Source organism: Juglans regia, chromosome 9, assembly GCF_001411555.2.
Source record: "Juglans regia cultivar Chandler chromosome 9, Walnut 2.0, whole genome shotgun sequence".
Classification (NCBI taxonomy): domain Eukaryota; kingdom Viridiplantae; phylum Streptophyta; class Magnoliopsida; order Fagales; family Juglandaceae; genus Juglans; species Juglans regia.
The window spans coordinates 19018039-19040019 of NC_049909.1; the positions used below are offsets into that span (position 1 = coordinate 19018039).

At 35.0% G+C, this 21981-nt stretch overlaps 3 protein-coding genes across 4 annotated transcripts; all 3 read left to right on the top strand.

Annotated features, from left to right (window-relative positions):
* Positions 1-1863: 1863 nt before the first annotated feature.
* On the top strand, positions 1864-10482 carry LOC108993791 (putative RING-H2 finger protein ATL21A). Of its 2 annotated transcripts, none has more exons than XM_035693790.1 (2): positions 1864-2610; positions 9888-10482. In XM_035693790.1, the coding sequence occupies exons 1-2, from the start codon at positions 1908-1910 to the stop codon at positions 10355-10357; spliced, it is 1173 nt and encodes a 390-aa protein (XP_035549683.1). In that variant the 5' UTR covers positions 1864-1907; the 3' UTR covers positions 10358-10482. The 2 variants fall into 2 exon arrangements, with proteins under 2 accessions (XP_035549683.1, XP_018824365.1); XM_018968820.2 differs by lacking the exon at positions 1864-2610 and adding an exon at positions 6526-7373.
* Positions 10483-11833: 1351 nt separating this feature from the next.
* On the top strand, positions 11834-12809 carry LOC108993793 (non-specific lipid-transfer protein-like). The gene is made up of 2 exons (XM_018968823.2): positions 11834-12231; positions 12598-12809. Exons 1-2 carry the CDS (start codon positions 11879-11881, stop codon positions 12602-12604), a joined length of 360 nt encoding a protein of 119 aa, XP_018824368.1. The 5' UTR covers positions 11834-11878; the 3' UTR covers positions 12605-12809.
* A 1217-nt stretch (positions 12810-14026) lies between these two features.
* On the top strand, positions 14027-20165 carry LOC108993790 (mitochondrial inner membrane protein OXA1-like). The gene is made up of 10 exons (XM_018968818.2): positions 14027-14117; positions 14683-15168; positions 16007-16097; positions 16473-16520; positions 17106-17164; positions 17601-17676; positions 17776-17907; positions 18794-18901; positions 19418-19472; positions 19684-20165. Exons 2-10 carry the CDS (start codon positions 14693-14695, stop codon positions 19941-19943), a joined length of 1305 nt encoding a protein of 434 aa, XP_018824363.1. The 5' UTR covers positions 14027-14117; positions 14683-14692; the 3' UTR covers positions 19944-20165.
* Positions 20166-21981: the final 1816 nt, after the last annotated feature.

Genomic DNA, 21981 nt, shown 5'->3' on the forward strand with positions numbered 1-21981 from the left:
TATAATTCAAAGAGATAGACGCAGTATGCAAACTCGGCTGCATTAAATGCTAAGGTTTACATTGTTTACTGATAGCCACTCTCCAAATTGTAGAAAGTGTTTAGATAAAATTAAAAAAAAAAAAGTACTTAATATGGTATGGCATTCTTCGATCCTTCACCTGCAATTGTGGCAGAATTCCATGTTGGTATCTTTACCCAAGTGCTTCCAACTTCCAAGTTTTGACTGCCCAATCTTTCACTAGAATATGCAGAAAGATTAGAAAATATACAACAATGGTTTTCTTCCCATTGCTTATGACTATTGTTAGAGATTTCCAACGGAATAAATCATAGTGTATGCTCTATCTTTCATTGGTTCGATCGAATATATATTTTAAACTTAATTAATAAAACAACTATTATTGACTTTTACAATATTTCAAATGACACGACAATTTAATCGAATTATTCAGATAAACTTTTTCAAGCTAACTTTGGAGGAAACCTTTGTTTGTTTTTTAATCCAAAAAATATATAATGACACGCCATTTAAGTGGACCAGGCAAACACAAGTCATTGCAATAATGGGTATGATTTGTTCTTTAATTTGTCCATTTCAGAGAATTAGTCGATGTTTATTTGTTAAATGGAGTAGGAAAGAATCATTCAAACACCACTAATATATATATATATATATATATATATATTTAAGATAGATTATTTGCAACGAGAATGATCATTTGGGATAAAAATAAATTTATTTTAACAGAAAATAATCATTTTCGCAGGAAATAACTGGTAACAAATAATCAATATTCTTGTATTGACGTAGGGCGTGTTTTTTTTTCTTTTTTTTTAATGAGTAATATTTATTTTCCTCCTTGTTTTTCCACCCATTTAAGCACCACGCATGCCACCATATCATACTTCAAATTGCAATTTTTGAGGGACAGTCGAGCACTTTGAATGCGTAAGCAAGTTGATTTAGTAACAATGAGCAGGTATCCGTTTAATCACGGGGACTTTGGACAAAATACAACGAAAACTTCTGGAGTCAAGATTTAAATTTAAGTTCTTTATTATGATATTTATATGAAATCATCAATTATCATAAAAGTTAAATAAATAGAAAGAGGTAGATTTACTTGTCTATATCATGTCACGCTGTTAATTTACATGAAAAACAACTCTATTCTTCATCTTTAATTTTATTATTTTTAGAAACATCAATCACTATATATAATTAACATGATATATTTTAAATAATATAAATTAATCACAATAATTGAAATTAAAATAATATTTTTTTTCACTCTAATTGACTTCTATGCGAGGATTTAATTAGTGATTAACATCACTGATCTCGTCGTTTAGTATTTTCCGGTTTCATAAGCGTTGAAGAAATCTCCATATTTTTCTAAAAAGGAAAAATTAGGAAGGGTCCATAAAATTTAAACAAAAAACTAAACTAATTATTTTATTTTATTAAAGGGCACATACTATTAATTACGCTACTAATATTATACTGATCTGAGTTTTCCTATTCATCATTTTTATATATCATTTTTTTAAAATTAATTGATTTATTTTACTTATCATTTATATATTGTATATTTGATAAGAGAGAAAAATTATATATATAGTATGTAATGTAATGACTGAATATCATAAATAGAATTTTTCTATTTTTCTTATACCCTCGAGCACACGTTGGAGGGCACATCTTCGCCTACCTCGATCGTTATTTTTTTTGAAATTTCAGCTCTAGAGAAAGTATATATATATATATATATATATATATATATATAGCCCCTCTGACTTTGGAGACTCTCCAATCTCCATCCCATTAATATTTAATTCCCACGTAGATTTGTTGCCTAGCCCCCCGCCCAAAAGCAGAGTATTTCGGACCTCTCACTCACACGAATGGCTGCCTTCCAAGTCTTCTTCTCCATCTTCTTCTTCTGCTTCTTCTTCCTTCCTCAAATAACATCAAGTGCCACCATCTGCAAACCTTCATCTTGTGAAGGCATCCAAAACCCGCCGGTGAGGTTTCCTTTCCGACTGATAGGCTCTCAAGACGAAGCCTGTGGCTATGATCCGGGGTTCGATCTCTCATGCAACAACCAAAACCAAACAATTCTCACTCTCCCTTCCTCTGGCGACTTCGTCGTCGTAAACATCGCATACTCGGAGCAGTGGGTTTATATCGGCGACCCGGAACAGTGCATTTTCAAACGGTTCTTGCACAACTTTAGTCTCTCGGGCTCTCCTTTCCTGTTGGGCCAATATCCACCTTATGATCTTCACCAGAACTCCACCTTCTACAACTGCCCGTCCAACGTAACGAATATGGACCGTCCATATTGGCCCATCGATTGCCTTGGCAGCGATGACTCTAAAGTTTTTCTCACGCGTACTGGTTACGATGTTGATTCGCCGCCACCGGCTTCGTGTCGGGCGATAGGGACCGCTTTGGTTCCAATGTTGCACAGGGATAATTTAGTGTTGATCAGGTGGGGGGAACCCAACTGTAAAGGATGTGAAGAGAGCGGTGGAGACTGTGCGCGCCAGGATGCTACGAGTTTCGAAGTCAGATGCTTTAATGTCCCGAGCAGCAGCCAAACTGGTACGTTTATAATTGCTTCGTCAAAAATTGTTTTTGCCATGGAAATGGGTAAATACGGTTTGAAAAAACCTTTTTCATTAACCTTTTTTAACCATTATTCATCCACAATCTCTCCGTCTTATATCAAATAATAAATAAATTTCGTATAAATCTTTTATAAACATATGTGTCACTCAAAAAATAAAAGTTTTTTTTACATTTATTTATGATGAGATTCATTTTTTTACAATGAAATTATGCAGAGCTTGTCTATTAATACTTATATAAATTATTTATCAATAATTAATATATATATAATAATAACAATTTTTTAGAATATAGAGAGGCTTGATCAATATATATCAACATTAATTTGGTGAAGTCAAAATAACAGAAGGAAAGGGGAATCCGAGATCAGGTCAGGTGGCTAGCTAGCTGTGTTTCATTCTACTAGGCCGTTTGGGTGTGGATGGCAGATCGCCTTCTTCCACGTCGACCATGTAACAAGTCACAGTTAAATCGTGGTTATAGTTGATTGAGTGGACGATGATCGCTTTCTTTGATTAAGAATTGTGAACGAGTCTAAACACTTCACTTACGACTTGAACACACATGAGAATTGGAGATATGGGCGGAGAGATAATCTTTTTTTTTTTTTTTAAATAAAACTCAATATTTCATTGATAGAAGTTAAGAATTACAATTTCTGTCCATAACCAAATCATTTACAATAAATTCTGCCATCTCTAATATCAAAACTGTTTTTTCTTTAAAAGTCAAAGCCTTAATCCTAGCTAAAGTGTGTGATATTGTATTTTTCTCTCTAAAAGTAAATAGTAATTGCCAATCAGCCATTATATGAAAAAAGAACTTAATATCTTCAACTATAGAACCCACCACAGACATCTCCTTAGCTTCCCTTTGGACTGCCATGATCATAGACTTTGCATCACCTTCAAAGATAGCATTATGAATGTTAAGTTCACTATACAGTTCTAGAGCCATCCTCAAAACATAACTCTCTGCCACTATAGGGTGTTCAACATGGTTCTTTTGATCACATACAGCAACTAGAGCTTCCCCTTCCTGATCCCTGATAATGATTCTCAATCTCATTCTTCTACCCTTCACATCCAATGAAGCATCCCAATTTATCTTCACTGAGTCTGGGATTGGTTTTTCCCATTTCAACGAACCCCTTCCACCACCTTGGCCCTGCTTTTCATGTTTCACTTGCCTTTTGCATTAGAGCTTTAGGACAAACTACCTTCATTTCGAACACAAACAAGTTTATTTTCATCCACTGTCTTATGAACAACGCTGTCACAAGTTCTAGTTGTTCCTTACTCAGCTTGTTCATCAGCTTCTCCCACAACAACATGAAGTCAACTTCCTTTCTATTCCATTTTTGAACCCCACATCTTGTTTCTGCTCAGTTATTATTAGCTGCTAGACACTCCCAAAGAACATACATAATGGTTTCAAATTCTGCAGAACAGATTGGGCAAGATTTTTCTGTCACTATCTTTCTTCTAAACAAATTCTCCTTAGTTGGCAATAAGTTGTTTCCAGCCTTCCATAGGAACATTTTTGCGGCACTGGGCATTGTAAGATCTCAAATATTACTCCACCTTTCATCCATAAACTCCTCCCTTGAACTTTCACCTTTGATTCTTTTTAATCTATCTAACTGTAGGAAGTATGCACTGCCAATAGAGAAATCACCTTTCTTGGAAGGGCCCGAAAACAATCTGTCTTGTGCCAATCCTCTACTCAAGGGGATGCGCAGTATCTGCTCAGCTTCATTAAGAGAGAAAATTGTTCGAATTAAGGCTTCCTTCCATTCCCCCTTTCTACTTGTCAATAAGTTCCTCAACGTTTGCCTCAACTTGCAAAACAGAAACTGGTGACTGTATAAAAAAAGATGAGGGAGTAGGTAACCACTCACCCCATATTTTTATCTTGCTGCCATCACCCACTCTCCACCTTATACCATCCTTCACCAATTCCCTGGCATGCCATACACTCCTCCAAATCAACGAGGGTTGATAACTCAGTTTTGCATCCAAGAAACTTGACTGTCGATAGTATTTCTCTTTAAAAACTACAGCAGCTAAAGACATAGGATTTCTAATTAACCTACATCCTTGCTTAGCTAGGAGAGCCAAGTTGAAAGGTTCCATATCCCTGAACCCTAATCCCCCCTTTCTTTTCTGCTCCCCCATCTTTTCCCATTTCCTTCAGCAGATACTACTTTCTCCCTGTTGTTTACCCCACCAGAATCTTGATAAAAGCATATTAATCTCAAGGCAAAACCTTTTAGGAAGTTTAAATACTGACATAGTATAAGTTGGAATGGCCTGGAGAATTGTTTTAATCAATATTAAAATTATTTTTCCAACTTGAAATTTTCTACCAAATTCTCTCATTTAAAATTTTGAAAGTATTGAATTTTAATCTTCCCACAAGGGTAGGGAGGCCTAAGTACTTCTCATAACTACCACAGGTTATAGAGTTACCAGCTTCCACTATCACATTTCTATCCCCTTCCCTAGTGTTGTTGCTGAAGAACGCTGATGTCTTCTCTTTATTGAGGAATTGCTCTGAGGCTTTCTCATACTTTTTAACACCTCTTAAAGCCTATACCACTCTTCTATCTTAGCACTTTCAAAGAGAATGCAGTCATCTGCAAATAGCAAGTGATTAAAGCTATTACCCCCCTCTAACCACTTGCACTCCCCTTGTTAGCTGTTGGTTTTCATAAAAAATCAGAAGAGTACTCAAACCTTCAACACAAATAATGTAGAGATAAGGTGACAAAGGGTCATCCTATCTCAGGCCCCCTTTTAGGCCATAATTTATAACCATGAAGACCATTTATGAGTACTGAAAATGATACAGACTTCACGCATCCCATTATCAATTCCACACATTTCTCATTGAAGCCCAATCTCTTCATCACAGCCTCCAAGAAGACGAGAGATAATCTAATTAGTTGAGAGATTAAGGTTCCGTTTATATGCTAAAAGTATTTTAGATCATGTAGTGAAATAACTTGTGAATAATTAGTAAAATAGTATGAGAATATATAATAATAATTGTGTTTCAAATAGAACCTAAATAGACCATATAGTTTGAGGGAAAGATAATCTAGGCACTTATCACGTTGTTGCAATTCTGTAAGTAGGATATCCCTTTCTTCACAAACTATGACTATTTATGAGTCATTTGGATAGTGAGTTGAGATAAAAGTTGAATAAAATATTGTTGAAATATTTTTTAATATTAATTATTATTTTAGGATTTGAAAAAGTTGAATTGATTATTATATTTTGTGTAAAAATTTAAGAAATTTATAATAATAAGATTAGATTAAATACTTTCACTATCCAAACGGGTTCGTCATCACAAATTGCCTAGTTCTACACAATTGCCGTGAGGATAAGAGCATGGTTCAATCAGTTTGTAAATAAACTATTTATTGTGGTTATAAAAATAATTAAGATATAATAGTAGATTTACTTATCTATATCCTTTAACACTGTTTACAAGAAGAATAACTTCATCTTTAATTTAATCATCTTTAATAACACCAATCACAATAAGTAATATGATATATTTTAAATAATATAAGTTAATCACAATAATTGAAAATAAAAATAATATTTTTTTTTACTCGAATTGACTTCTTTGCAAGGATTCACTCAACGTTACTGATCTCATCGTTTGGTATTTTCCGCTTTCATACGCGTTGAAGGGTCAAAATATCTATATTTCTCCAAGGAAAAATGGGGAAGACTCCATAAAATTCAAACAAAAACAAATAAATATTTTATATTTTCTAGTCTTGATTTATGCTAATTGATGTAGACTATTAATTGCGCTACCAATATTATACCCTCGAGTCCACATTGGAGGCCACATCTTCGTCGATCTCGATCGTTATTGTAAGGATTTCAGCACTACTGAAAGTACAGCCCCTCTTGACTTTGGAGACTCTCCGTTCCATTAATTCCCATGTATCTTTGTTGCCTATCCCCCCGCCCAAAAGCAGAGTATTTCGGACCTCTCACTCACACGAATGGCTACCTTCCAAGTCTTCTTCTCCATCTTCTTCTTCTGCTTCTTCTTCCTTCCTCAAATAGCATCAAGTGCCACCATCTGCAAACCTTCATCTTGCGATGGCATCCAAAACCCACCGGTGAAGTTTCCTTTCCGACTGAAAGGTTCTCAAGACGAAGCGTGTGGCTATGATCCGTGGTTCGATCTCTCATGCAACGACCAAGACCAAATAATTCTCACTCTCCCTTACTCCGGCGACTTCGTCGTCGTAGACATCATATACTCGATGCAGTGGCTGTATATCGTCGACCCGGAACAGTGCATTTACAACCGGTTCTTGCACAACTTTAGTCTCTCGGACTCTCCTTTCGAGTTCCATTATCCTCCTCATCTTCATCAGAACTCCACGGTCTCCACCTTCTACAACTGCTCGTCCAACGTGAAGAAGATGCTTGGATATCGGCCCATCGATTGTCTTGGCAGCGATGACTATAAAGTCTTTGTGGTGGGTATTGGTCACGATGATGATTTTCCGCCACCGGCGACGTGCCGTGAGATAGGGACGGCTGTGGTTCCTATTTTGCAAATGGATGATTCGCTGTTGATCAGGTGGGGTGAGCCCAGTTGTCAAAGATGTGAAGAGAGCGGCGGAGACTGTGCGCGCCTCAATGCTACGAGTCCCGAAGTCGGATGTTATAATGTCCAGAGCAACAGCCAAACTGGTACGTTTAATTGCTTCGTCAAAAATTGTTTTTGCCAGGTAAATGGCTAAATACCGTTTTAAAAAAATCTTATTTCTTAATGCTTAAAAATAGTACAACAAGTCGAAAAGGGAGAAAAAATTATTATCAGCCTGCTGTGACAATTCAGGCCTTAATCGGTGTGGATTGTAGTCCTCGATGGTGATCCGATGCGACTATATGGTATCCGTGTATACATCCATGATAGTGAATAGAAAATAAATGCATAAAAAATAAAAAGAGGGAGATACACAGATTTACGTAGTTCGACATAATATCTACGTCTACGGATCATTTAGGATAGGGCTAAAAACCGATGTATTATGTTCGGCTTCAGTCCAAAATTGACGTCGCACCAATGATGACTAGATAGCTTCAAAACCGGCCAAGTAGGGGGGAGAAAATCGACATCTTCGATGTTGGCGTGAGTTAGAGCGGTTCATCAGTCTGCCCTCAACGTCACTGTGAAGGAGGAGGCGAGTGGCAGGCTATGAAATTACAGTTGCAAAGGGAAGAAGAAGACATGGAAAAAAGAATAAAAATGAGAGTTTATTAAAATTAAGTGAGACGGTTTTGCATAATTTTTTTTATAAAACTTATAATTAAGACAACACCATTTCACTTACTTAAGTGAACCGATGCCGTTTTATATACGTATAATATATATATATAATCGGACGGTTCCACAGTTTAGGTTTGGCTTAGACTAAAACCGAACCAGCCGGCATCAATTTACTTAATTTTATACCGTCTGCCGATCAATTATCTGTCGGTTTCGATCAATTTCGGACTGCAGCGACCGATCCGCGTCAGCAACAGCCGATCCTATCGGTTTATGTAGAGCCCTAATTTGGGAGAGGGAGAATCTACTATATATGTTGTTTTACACTCTTTCATAGTCTCTCATCATCAATATATAATAAAGATCGGAGATCTATCTTTTGGGAGAGATGCTATCGCTAGAGTCCTTATCGTAAGGTTGAAGAAGTTGAAGCTATAGTCTGGCCAAAAATTCATTTGGAAGAAGCCCCTTGAAGTGGTCTGGTCTCTTCCCTTTATCCTCTATCCCTTGCCTTCTTTATGTCACATCTCATTTATTTTATGTCACATATCTTATTTTTCCTTTTTGACACATTTTCTTTCATCAATCTTTTGTCACCTTATTATTTCTTTTTTTCTTTCCTCTGAGACCCCTGCTTAAGATATTTTATCCCCTCCATTATTCATTAACCTTTTTTAGCCATAATTCATCCACAATCTCCTCATCTCATGTCAACTAATTTATATATACATATATATATACACACTAACAAATAATTTTTTGAAATGCCACATTAATAATGAATAGTCATAAATCATGATTAGGTCTTGTTTGGATAACGAGTTTTTCTCAATTCATTTAATCATTATAACTTTTCTAAACTATCAAACAAAATATAATAAATAATTTAGCATTTTCAAATTACAAAATAAAAATAATATTATAATAATATTTTATTCAACTTTTAACTCCCGTCTCATATCATCTAAACTCAACTCAAGTCACTATTCAAACATCTCATTAGTCATCACAAAACGTCTAGTTCTACACAATTGTCGTAGCAAGGTTGATCAGTTTATAAATACACTATTTTTTTTTATTGGCACCGAGTAATTATGGAGTACACTTCGAGTAATTGAAGAAAAAAAATCTTTAATCCAAAGGAGACGTAGAGATTATTTGCACCTAAAACTATTTGAACGTTAGATATGGGGGCATGCCACAAGCCCAAACATTTATCAATTGAGACAATCTCTAGGAAGTTATAAATACACTATTTATTGTGGTTATAAAAATAATTAAGATATAAATGAGTCGATACAGACATTCACATCAAGTTTAGTGTATTATTGATATATTCAATGTACTAATAAATGAGAGTGGGTGTCGATATTCTGTAAGGTCCAAGTAGATGAGCAATGCAGAAAGTGACATATAAGAATGGGCCGGAGGTTGGCTGTTGGGCAGCGGAGATTATTGGAGTTTAGAATTCTCAGTGAAGCTGTAATAATGCCAGCTCTTAAACATATCCGCCATAAAACAATAACATTAACATGGGTTAAACAAAATTTTAATAATTTTTTTTTTTGCTGATGTCATTTTTTTGTGGAGTTTTGTTACTGGAGTCATTTGAAACTTACCGCTCAAATGATCCTCTACTACTTTTGTATTTGTATTTTTTTAATAAACTATGGCACCACACGGTAGTGCCACATCAAGAAAGTCATCTGAACTAAACAGTAAATTTCAGATGACCAAATAGTATTTTTTTTTTTTTTTTTGTGTTTTGATTGCCCGAATAAAAATTTAATCCCATTAGTCATTTAATTTTTTATAATAATAAAATACTATATTTTTTATTATTTGTTTATTTTTTATCCAATTTTTTCAATGGTCATATGGTGTAGATTTACGGATCATGTCTTGTAAATATAATGATTGTATCCTCTTTATAGGTCTTCCAAGGAGTGCAAAGTACGGGATAGCCGTGGGTGTTGGTGTGCCCGGAGTATTGTGTGTGATTGGGCTCATGGGTTACCTATCTGGGCTTGTGAGGGCATATAATCGAAGTAGACGCCCCTCTAACACAGAAATCTCCAACTCAATTAATCCGCATCGAATCGTTTTTGCAACCGGACTTGATGGGCCCACAATAGAATCATATCCCAAGACTTTGCTCGGTGAGAGCCGGCGATTACCAAAGCCCAATGACAACACATGCCCCATATGCCTGTCGGAGTACCTGCCCAAGGAAGAACTAAGAACTATACCGGAGTGCAATCACTATTTCCATGTTAATTGCATAGATGCTTGGCTAAAAATGAACGCAACCTGCCCTATTTGCCGGAAGTCGCCCGATCATACGTCGGCTCTAATTACCCCTTCGTCGTCGTCTTTGTCCTCGTCGTATTTATTAGAAGTATGAAACTGTTTATCATGTTGTCATTGTATATAATTTGTTTAAGTTAAGGGATTGATTGCTTTGCTTCATTGAGTTATAAAAAGGTGGTTGTTTATATTTGTTTGATGAATAAATATGTCGGTTTTTTAAATGACAGAACAAGTAGGAGACAGTACGGCATCGATCGTTTAAATAAATAGAATCATGGACTTTTGATTGTCTCCAATTTGGGTGTGTTGAAGTAGCTAGAATTCTTGTCTTATGAAAGTGTAATTATATAATTAGCCTTGGTTCCCATTACTCCATACACAAGGCTAGCATTCATTGCAACTTTATTAAGAATATAATATAAATAAATATTTTGGTATTGAACTTACTCATTGAAGTGGAGTATGTCCCATACCGCCTGAGAGAAAGTATTAAAAATATAATATAAATAATTAATTGTCATTTTTTAATTTTCAGAGTCAATATATAGTGCATGGCTCACTTTTTCTCTGTTACATAAAGCTCCAACTCCATCATGTGATGAAAAGCTAGAAAAAAAAACACTCAAAAATTTTTTTTTTAACCTAGCTATAATATATTTTAATATATATAAAGACCCTTAAACATTCAAACATTTTTTTAATCTTTTTATATTTTAGGGAAAATCTGGCCGATTTACTGGCCGAATACGAGAGAAGGACGGGGAAACACAAAGATGCCTTGATAAGAGATCCAGAATGCAACCACTTCTTCCATGCATGCTCACTGCATGGATTCAATTAGGCTCGCATGCATTGAACGCCATGCAGTGTCCTCTGTGTTTTATCGTGGAGGCCGTGTGATCGGTAAATTTTTTGTTGCCGAGATTTGAGAATGTCAAGGGTTAAATATTACGTACATATATAGTTAGTATGTACATCCTCATTCTTCAAGTTTCAAGTCTTATTGGGTTTTGTTTAAATGCCCTAAAATTCCATCAATTTGGCAACAATGATATAAAGTATGAAAAATTATATTCTCAAGCCGGTGTGTAAATCAGCACGTATAGTAAAGTATTGGATTTTAAAAATAAATTTTAAAATTTATATTTTACAAGTTAAATCTTACCATTTAAATTATGTGGATAATATGCTCTACGTACTAATTTGATAACAAAATAAATAAGCAACAGGTAACAAATAATTGACTAATTGGGGTTTATATTTTCTATTTTCCCTATCCTTTAAATAAAAAGGCCGATAGATTTTTCTTATTGTTTTTATTTATTTTTTGAAGAAAGTAGGTGCACATGCATGAATTTTAATTTTGACGAAGCTCGTAATTAATAGGTATAAAGCATGCGTGATCCAGTGATAGTAACAAACCCATGTCATGAAAATCATGATCTTTCCGCGACGGAAATCCTTACTCTATGGACAACAAAAAGATCGATGCATGCAAGCTAGAATATGTACGCCTATATAAATCACTTATCCCTCACAACATTCATCAAAATTACCAAAGCAACTTGGTTCAAAATATTATCACCTATAACATTTTAAAAGTCCAGTCCAAACCATGAGTCATTATCAGCTAGCTTGCTTCCTAGCCATTGTTCTCTTACTGGTTTCAGGGTCATCCATGGCTGCACCCTCATGCCAAAACATTCTACGTGAAATGCGCCCTTGCGTTCCTTACCTGAGGAGACATCATCATCAGCCATCCCATGCTTGCTGTAATGGTGTCAGGTACGTCGGCAGGTACTTCAACAGCAACCGAGATCGGAGGGCTGCATGTGAGTGCTTCACGACCTCATCAGCATTATCATTATTCGGGCGGGTCCAGACTTCGGTCATCACTTCTCTCCACAGGAGCTGTGATGTCTCCATAAGAATGCCGCACGCCTCTCGTGGCCGCCTTGAATGTTCCAGGTAATTCTTTCGAGTCGTGTTCATATATATATATATATATATATTAGAGAGAAGTGTTATGTGATACTATAAATATAAATTTACAAACTGATGACATGAGTTTATATGATACATACGATCTATTTTATAATAAATATAATTTTATAATCTAATATATCACATTAAGTTACGTTAAATTTGTAGACTAATTATTTTTATGAGATCTTTTTGTGATAAAAATATTTTTTAATATTAAATTTTATTTTTTATAAATCGGTGAGTAAATATATTATTTGTTATAAAATCGGTTGTAATAATTTAAATGGCAATATTTCTGTTTAAAGATCAGGAAAATAAGTTCATATTTTGACATCTGATCATATGCAGGTTTTGATGAGAGAAGAGAAGTGCGGCCATTGAATAAACTGATCTGGCTCGAGTTCAGCAAGATGGGCCTCTATGTCTCTGTTCTTAAAATAAGATAAAGAGTATGAAATGTAAAAGCGACGCCGTTATGTTATGTTATATCTGTTATGCACGAATCAAGGATTCGGTTGAATAATATTGACTGCATGCAACTTGCTGTCCAGTACTCCTTGTTTTGCTTTCCCATATTTGCCAAATGCGACCCTTATCATCTAAAATCACCTTGTTCATTCGGCTTTGAGTAAGAGAAATAATATTTATAATTAAAGAGTTATAAGCGTCACGTCTTTTTTTAAATAGATAAATCTATAATTCATATGAAAAATTATTTTTTTTAATAGTGAATCTAATTTTTTCAAAAGAAGTGTTAGACTTACACACTTTATAACTGTATCTAATATTATTTTTTGAGTAATATTAAATACAATTTTAAGATATACAAGTCTTGCGCATTTTCTTTAGAAATAAGTGAAATCCATCATTAAAAAATAATTTTTTTATATAGACATTATATTTATTCATTTTTTTCAAATGAAATGTATGAAGGTTGCACATCCTAACATTGCAAATATCATTTCACTTTGATTTTATATACATATATGAGGGAGTTTTTCATTCAAAAGTGAAAAATAAACCACGAAAAAAATGTACTTTAAATTTTAATTACTATTTCCAAATTAAATGATTGAGACGTATTTAATTTATAAGATCCACATTATTGATATGATATGATTTAATTTGTAAAATAAAATTTTAACACATCAATATTGTAAATAGTGTATCATATACACTAGCTTATAAATAAAATATAAGTTACTATTACATCTACAAATGAATTACATAAAAATAATTTTACAAATTAATATTATTTCATTTGATATATTAGATATATTTTATAATAAAAGTAACTTTACAACTTAACGAATCACATAAAATTATGTCAGTTTGTGAGATTTCTTTTATATAATCATTTTGTACCTAAAATATTTCTTAAAATATAAATAGAAGCGTTATAAATACAAATAGATTTTATAAAAATGAACTCATAAAATGAAATAGTTTTATGTGATCTATTAAATTTATTTTATAATAAAAATAATTTTATAATCTAACGTATCAAAATACGTCAAATTAATTTATAAATTTATTTTTATATAATTATTTTATCTAAAGTATTTCTCAAACGTAAAACTACTCCAGATTATAGTCAGCAGAAGGTCGCGAATCGACTTGCTGGTCGAGTATTGGGTCGGGATGGTGCGGACGTGTCAGCTACGATTGGGCTTGAAGCGTAGACTGGGCCGTGCTGGAGCGGGCTCGAATGAAATGGGCCGATCTGGACTCGGCTTGACGGATCAGGGTAAATACGATCAGGTCCAAATTCCTCGTGGTAACTCTTTTCCGAAACTCTTCTGGGGTTCTTGGACTGTGTCCCTAAAACTCTTTTAGCTTCCTCTTCTGCCGGAGGTGGTTTCGTAAAGGTGAGCTCTCCTCCAAATCTTCCAATCTGCAGTAGTCTGTGCTCTTGAATTTCGGATTCGAACTCAAAGATTCAGTATTTGATTCGTGTTTCAAAGCATTTATTTGGCTTAGAATGGATATTGGATCGTTACTGTGATTAAGATTATGAACGAGTTTAGTGGCTTTGAATTGATTTCACGTTTGTGTTTTTGGAAGTAAACTTTGTAGACAATCGTTGTTATTTAGTTTGTAGGTTAAATTTTAGCTATGCTAACCAGTCGATGCTGTTAGGGTTTTGCTAGGGTTTAAGAATTTTGATCCGTCTTCTCGTTGTAATATTCTAATCTCGTTGTTAGACATTCTCCTCTGCTTTATTAAAAACCGAACATTTTTAGTGTTGACGTTTTGCTGGGGGTTTAAAGTATTTTGATCTGTCCCCGTCCAATCATTGTAGACTTATTCTCTCGAGCTTAATAGCCGGATACAATGTAATTTTTTATGCGTTCTTTAATGTTTTATCAAATTGAGTCTATTTCCTTTTTCTCATGATATTCTCAGACGATTAGTATTGACATTTACTTTCAGAATATCACCAATGGCTTATATGCGTAGTCTCTCTACAAGAGCGACACTTATTGCACGAAGATGCCAGCCATCTTTTTGTTATGTTTTCCATGATGACGATCGAAGACGATGCAAGATTGACGATGATTTTTCTTACCAAAGACCTGATAATTTTTCCCTGATGAGGTCATTTGGAAGTAGCAGCTTCAACAAGTCAGGGGGTTTAGGTGGCTTTCTCCCAGATAGAGGATGCTCCCACATGTTTCTTCAGCCGAGCTTCGGCCCCACATTTTGCAGGTATATGTCAACTACAGTTGGTGATGGGTCAGACAAAATTGAAATAATCAGTGATGTCCCTGGGGTTTTCACGGATACAACCATACAAGCTGTGGTTTCCCAGGTTCCAGCAGTGAACGAAGTTGCCATCGCTGCTGCTGATTCTTTCTTGCCTATCCAGGTCCTGCAGTACTTTATAGATGGTGTACATTCATTTACCGGCTTGAACTGGTGAGGACCCATTTGTAATTTTCTGTTCTTTGCTTTTCTTTTTTCTTGTTTTAAATTTTAGAATGACATATTTTGTAGCATTATGGTGACTGCTAGTGGATGCTCAGATATCAGATATTTTGGAACGTTGTTTGCTTTTAAGAAAATGCTTCAAGAATTATCACCGATAAAAAAAAAATGCTTCAAGAATTATCGACTGTTAAAAAAGAGATGATGCGCTGAGAACCAGAAATGAATGAATCACCATGAAATACCTTAAATTCTGACACTCAAAGACAGAAATTTTTACCTATTAATTCTTTAGTTTCAAGACTCCAAATTTAGTAAGGCGCATGCAAGGAGATGGTGGGTGAGCTTAGAACCATATCGCCAAATAAAATCTATGCCTGGATATCAACAAAGAGTAGTCCGGGATTTCTTAAAAAACCTCTTTAAGTCAAGAATGTTGAAATGGAATGTAACGTTTCCTTTCTTTTTTCTTGTTTGGTGCTTTCTCATGTGTACTATAGGTGTGCTAGGGTTGCACTCATTTGCGCTTTATGATGAAATTGACTTATCCAAAAAACTCCTCTTGAGATGATGAGTTAAACACTCTCCAAAGTGGCATCTTTTATGGTTGCCATTAATATTGTCACAGAATTTACTGTTTAATACTAGGTTTTCCGTTACTGCAAATAATTTATTACCATTATATGTTTAGAGGAAAATGGATGAACGATGTGCTTTCTCGCCCATTTGTTTTTAGTTTTCACCACCATCAAAGTTTTGAGGCCATTCGATGTTACAAATAGAAGATCTTTTTACTGTATTTTTATATCATTTTTTTACCTTCTTTCAGGTGGGCTTGCATAGCTTTGACAACTCTTTTGATTCGAGGAGCGACACTTCCACTTTTGATAAATCAACTAAAAGCTACTGCAAAACTCACTGTATGTGGCAACTTGTTAGTTACTGCAACTTGATTTTTCTAATTGAATTATATCATTGTCTTATGTGCTTGTTGATGATCTTATGCACTCGTACCTATTCTCTAATTAAGAAATTTTCCATCGATGTATAAATAGTCTTTGCTAACTCTTACCGGCTGTGCCATTACACATTCGTTGCTGACTTATCACTTCCACAAAGTACTTTCTTCATATCTTTTCGTATTGTTTGTGGAGAATCTATCATCTGTGCCGCAAAACTACATTAATCTATACAGTAATATTAAGCAGCAAATTTTTGTCAGACTCACATGGCATACATCTGTTTATTTTTATCTAGTGGTAATGCATCCTTTATGATTCGTGTATGTTCTGCAGCTATTAAGGCCACGCATGGAGGAATTAAAGCAGCAGATGGAGAATAAGGTATTCTGTGTGATTATTATTTGTGTCATGGTATCACTTTGTAAATCCCTGACCACCTGCAGTGGTTCTGTTGGTACAAATTACCCACGAGTCTAGTGTTACTTACCTAGGACAAGGTGCATGTTATTGCTCATTATTCAGATTTTTATATTTCACTAGTAAGTTGTTGAAGGATCAACTTGAGCACGTGCTTAGGATCCACGAATATCATGAGTAGTTAGCTCAGGTTTCATATTAGATAAAGCTACCAAGGATGTAGAATGCTACTTGAAATCAGCTTCTCATTTGTCACCCACCTTAGGTAGCAGACTCCACACTTGAATATATCTATAAAGTGCTTGAAAAGTCATTTAATTCTGGGTTTATTTGTGTTCCGAGAAATATTTAGTTATGTTCTCGAAATAGTGAAGGTCCGTCAAGATCTCCTTGTGCCGATATATACTCTTTGTGATAGACCTATATCTACTGTGGATGTGAATGCATTACGAAAGTAGATACTTATTAAAATGACAGGTCCTACCGATCTCAAAAAAAAAAAAAAAAAGAAAGACGTCCTAGCATGTGAACGTTCATCTTTCTTTTCAGGGTATGGAGCCCATGGCTGTGGCTGAAGGTCAACAACAAATGCGGAAGCTTTTTAAGGAGTAAGCTACTTTTCCATGACCTCTAAGGGAAAAGTTGTTGGCGTTCATAGTTTTGTAACTTTTTTTTAATTTAATCCCACAAAATTGTGTTGCTGATAGAGATTAATAGTTGACGTGAAAAAAAGCATGAATGAGCCCCATATGCTGTGATTGTCATATCAATTGCTTTGCAGTGTGTAGTGCAATCTCCTTGTTTAATCTGCCTTAAGGGAAATGTTTGGTGGTTTCAAGGCCATCAAGAAACTATTGAATATACTATTTTATGTTAATACAAAAGTGCATTTTGTTTATAGACTCAAGTATGAAACCTTTTGTGCCATATTCTCTTTTGAAATACAAGCTTCTATCTTTCTGCTAACCTTGATTAATCGACTCCCCAATGTGACATCAGTTTTCCTGACATCTTCATCCTGCCATTGTGATTTGGGCTTTGCAGATACGGTGTTAGCCCATTTACTCCCTTGAAGGGACTCTTTATACAAGGTCCTGTGTTCTTCAGTTTTTTCCTTGCGGTAAGATCATTTTATTTGTTCACACTATCCTGCTTATGCTAATTGATTGGTTTTATATTTTATCTCTAGATATGTCCCTGATTACATTTTCTTTGGCAGATTTCAAATATGGCAGAAAAAGTTCCATCATTCAAAGGTGGCGGAGCCTACTGGTTTGTTGATCTCACAACTCCAGATACGTTATACATTTTGCCCGTTTTGACTGCACTGACATTCCTAGTAACTGTGGAGGTAGGTACCTGTTTTATGTTTTAATTTATTTAATATTTTTGTACTTTCTGTTTAGATAGGGACCGTGATGAATTTGACTTGAGTATTTATTGAACACTATTGTTGTGTTTCCCTTCATATCATTAGGGTGAATGAAGTCCCCTTTATTCTAAGTTGACTTCCTAATTGTTGGGGTGTATGTGGAGACTGGTTTTGGAGCTGAAAATCGAGAAACAGAGTGTTTTCTTGATGTGTGCTCGACGTGCGCTTGAGCGAAGTTCGCTCGATGTGCGCTCGATAGTGGGCTTGAGCGAAGGTCAACCAGTGAACTCGAGCGAGACACAAACCCTAGTGTTTGCTCGACTCCCGCTTGAAACCCTGCTCTAGCCAATGTTGATTTGGCTGTTCGCTCCTGCGCCTCGAGCAAAGAACGCTGATTTTGCCACTTAGGGTTCCAGAGCCGTTTGCTATATATTTGTCATATTTGACTTGTGTTAGACGACTTTCAGCATATTTTGAGAGAGAACAATTGTTTAGTGAGTGTATATTGTGTGAGAGAGCAAAAAACCTTAGAAAATGTGAGTTGAGATTGAGTTTTTGTAATCTTTTGTAATCTCTTCTGCTTAATAAAATTCCTGCAACTGACGTAGGCAATTTGCCGAACCACGTATATTGTGCGTCATGTGCTTGATTGTGATTGCTTTTACTTTATTTGCCATCGTTGGTGTGTGTGTTTTACTCAACATTTCACAACACTAATTGCTTCACTTTTAACTTGTAGAGGTTGTATCATTATTCTTGTTCTACCTTTTCTTTTGCTGTTTTTTATCTCATTTTCTCCATTTTTTTCGAGGGGGAGGGATTCCTGAACTAATTTGAAGTTCAACTCGTTTTGTGTTTTCCTCAGTGCAACATGCAAGACGGTTTGCAAGGAAATCCTATTGGCAGCACCATGAAAAATGTTTCAAGGGGCCTTGCTGTTCTTGCAGTTCCGTTAACCATGAGTTTTCCGAAGGTAATACAACATTTAGTTGCTTTGGAGACATTGTAGTAAAGGACTTTTTTTGTGAATGCTGCTACATGCACGGAGTGAATCACGGAATAGTGCATGGATATGTGCAATAACCGTTACTGTTCACGCCAAGGTATCATGAACAGTCAAAACTTTGCACATATCCATGCACCATTCAATGATTCATCCTGTACACATATCATTTCCCTGTTTTTGTTCACTTCTAAGGGAAGCATTGATGTTGCAATTAATGATTGCCCTATAATGGTTGCACCCATAAAATTGGGTGTGTAATTTAGTGTTGATGGAGTCATAAGCGACTACATGAGGTGTCAGTTTACTTTATTAATTTTTCAGTGTTTGTGGTGTCATCTAAATGGTAATAGAGAGTCGTAAGTGTTGATGTATTTTCCCTTTTTCTTGCTTTGATGGTTGTTTCACTTTTAATGACATAGGAGGATATAATTTACTGTATGGCTTGAAGTCGAGCTGATGATACTTGTTTTTATGACACTGCAGGCTATATTTTGTTACTGGGTTACATCCAATTTGTTTTCGCTCACGTATGGACTGGGTGAGTCTTTTTTAGTTTCTAATTTAAGTTCAGCTTCATTTTTACCTTTTCCATCTAGGAAAGTGCAAAGCTTCTTCAGCGTTATGCAGGAATATGCATTGATTTCAGCTGTAGAAGTCTGGAAGTTGAATAAAGAACTTTGATACCCATTTTATGAAATTTTCTGCTCACTTTTCTTAAATGAAGTGCTTGTGATTTTTGAACTTTTCAGTACTTAAATCTCCTGGGGTAAAGAAGTTCTTAGGTATTCCTGAAATACCTTTGGCGCACCCGACTACTGCCCCTCAACCTGCCTTCTCCGCATTTTCAGCTCTGCAACGTTCTACAGTTGTCAAACAGGAACCTACCCCGGTGCTTCCTGAGTCAGTGAAGCGTTCAGATCAAACAACTTCTTCATCTTCAGTTATCAGTCAAAGGCTTAGAAGTTTAGAGAAGCAAGTAAAGGGGAGAAAGAAAAACAAGAAGAGGTAAGGAAAAAACATCCATAGTCAGATATCAAACCAAGATTATAACTAACGAGTTGACTGCTGTTAAAACCGGTGTAATATTCTTTGAAATGGTTACTCTATATTTATTGTTTTTGGATAAAGGGTTAACGGAGGTGGAGCCCTATAAAGGAGGGGTTATTGAATAAGATAGGTTGCAGCTCGAGTTTTTGTAAATTTTGTTAAATCAGTTGGGAATTTTGTTCTAGGATCTGTGTTTTCGGTGATGGCAGTATCTGTTATCTGCATGGGTTCAGGATTCCTTCCTGAGTTCACATTTGTTTTTTAAATATATAAATACCTCACTTATTGCGGACGAAAACCGTGTTTATAAATATTCCTTAAGGGTTACATCTCGACCAAAATTACGAAGATATGGTAGGTTTATTTTGTCTAGTTTGTTTACTCCTTGCGCTTTACATCGATATACATCTATATCATGTAAAAAGCTGTCCTAAGTCCCACTTACATCCATTGTAATTTAGTTTTAACTTGAGTGGCTTGTTTTTCAGTTTCAACCGGAGGTAGAAGAAAAACAAAATCCTCAAGGTTGTCTTGACTTTTGAGAAACTCCACCATGTCCAACACTGTTACAGATTAAAATTTGAGGTTTTTTTTTTGCACCAAAGTACTAAAATTAGAAGCAGATTTTGTTTCTGCAATTCCAAAAGTAGCCCCAAAATCTTACTGAGCTGACAAAAATGAGCTCACTCGACCTTCTGATTAGATTCTGCTCCCGCATATACATTTGACTTTTTAGTAATGATCATCAAATAAACAAAATTAATCACTTTCTGCCTCTAGTATAATCTAATTTCAACAAGCTCTCAGATTTTGTTTCGCATGAGATATTTTCGATAAATAATGCTGAATATAAGTTTTAAATAGATAAGTTTCATAAAGATTTTTTGTAAAATCAGTCTTACCAAAAAATAATTTATTTATTTTTTTATATTATTTTCCATGGTGGAGTAAACTTTTTTATAAAATGATTGTACGGAACTTAACAAATTATTACTCATTTTTTTAAATTTTGGAATTGGCTATTTTCGTGTTTCATATAATTAAAAATCTGTATTTTACCCCCATTTTCAAGATAACTTGCAGTCAAATTTCTTTTAGAATTTTCGTCGAAAGAGGGATAGACACATTGTATGGCGTTGTATACAGTCTCTCTGGTTTTGTCGCTGATTCAGAGCAGTGAGGCTACTACTTGGACGATCGTGGCCACTTTCCACGCCAGACAGATTTTCTGCTTTGGTTCTGTCAGGCTTGAAGATCCGATCTTTGCACATTCATCTTTGTATCTTTCCCACCACGAAAAAATTAAAACTCTCTGATTCTAACGCCTTTGTATCAACATTATTTGCCAACCCAACCAAGAAGAAAAAAAACGTAATTTGCATTGATTTCTCTGTACTGTCCTTTGACTTCGTTTCTCGTACGGTTTTTTTGCAGGAATTAGAAACACAGACCTAACCTACATACAACAACAACCACCACCGCCAGCTAAAATGGTTTCTTAAGTGATGCCAATTAATTTATAATTGAAGGGGTGCAAAGAAAATCCCAAATTAATGGTCGTTAAAAAGGGTGGTCCAGGAGGATTTGGGGTTATGGCAGACCTATATTTGCCAACTACTCGTACAGAAAATTTAATACATACCATATAGCGTAGAAACAAGCTCCATGATAGTGTACTTTTTTAGAGTCAGGACGGCCGCCAAGTTTGAAACGGACACCATTTTTAGATTTTCCTGCCCCAAGGATTTGTTTGTTTTCGTAGAAAAATTAAATAAGTATGAAAAATTAAAAAAAAACAAACGAGACAGACAGGAAATAAGAATAGTGATGCTACTTTTAAAGCTATCGTGTATTGAATAAGTATTTTACAATAAAATATTCTTTTTAAGTTTAAAGAAATTATATTTGTAATATTAGAATACACATATTTTGTGTACTTTATCTTTTTTAAAAAAATATTAAATATAAGATTTATATGAAAAAAATTATACATTTTAAAA

What these genes read in the sequence shown, in the direction of transcription:
- LOC108993790 (XM_018968818.2), top strand. Translation starts at nt 14,693, where the DNA reads ATGGCTTATATGCGTAGTCTCTCTACAAGAGCGACACTTATTGCACGA. An exon ending in CATTCCTAGTAACTGTGGAG is followed by an intron (nt 17,908 to 18,793) that starts GTAGGTACCTGT and finishes TGTTTTCCTCAG; the next exon opens with TGCAACATGCAAGACGGTTT. An exon ending in TAACCATGAGTTTTCCGAAG is followed by an intron (nt 18,902 to 19,417) that starts GTAATACAACAT and finishes ATGACACTGCAG; the next exon opens with GCTATATTTTGTTACTGGGT.
- LOC108993793 (XM_018968823.2), top strand. Translation starts at nt 11,879, where the DNA reads ATGAGTCATTATCAGCTAGCTTGCTTCCTAGCCATTGTTCTCTTACTG.
- LOC108993791 (XM_035693790.1), top strand. Translation starts at nt 1,908, where the DNA reads ATGGCTGCCTTCCAAGTCTTCTTCTCCATCTTCTTCTTCTGCTTCTTC. An exon ending in CCCGAGCAGCAGCCAAACTG is followed by an intron (nt 2,611 to 9,887) that starts GTACGTTTATAA and finishes TCCTCTTTATAG; the next exon opens with GTCTTCCAAGGAGTGCAAAG.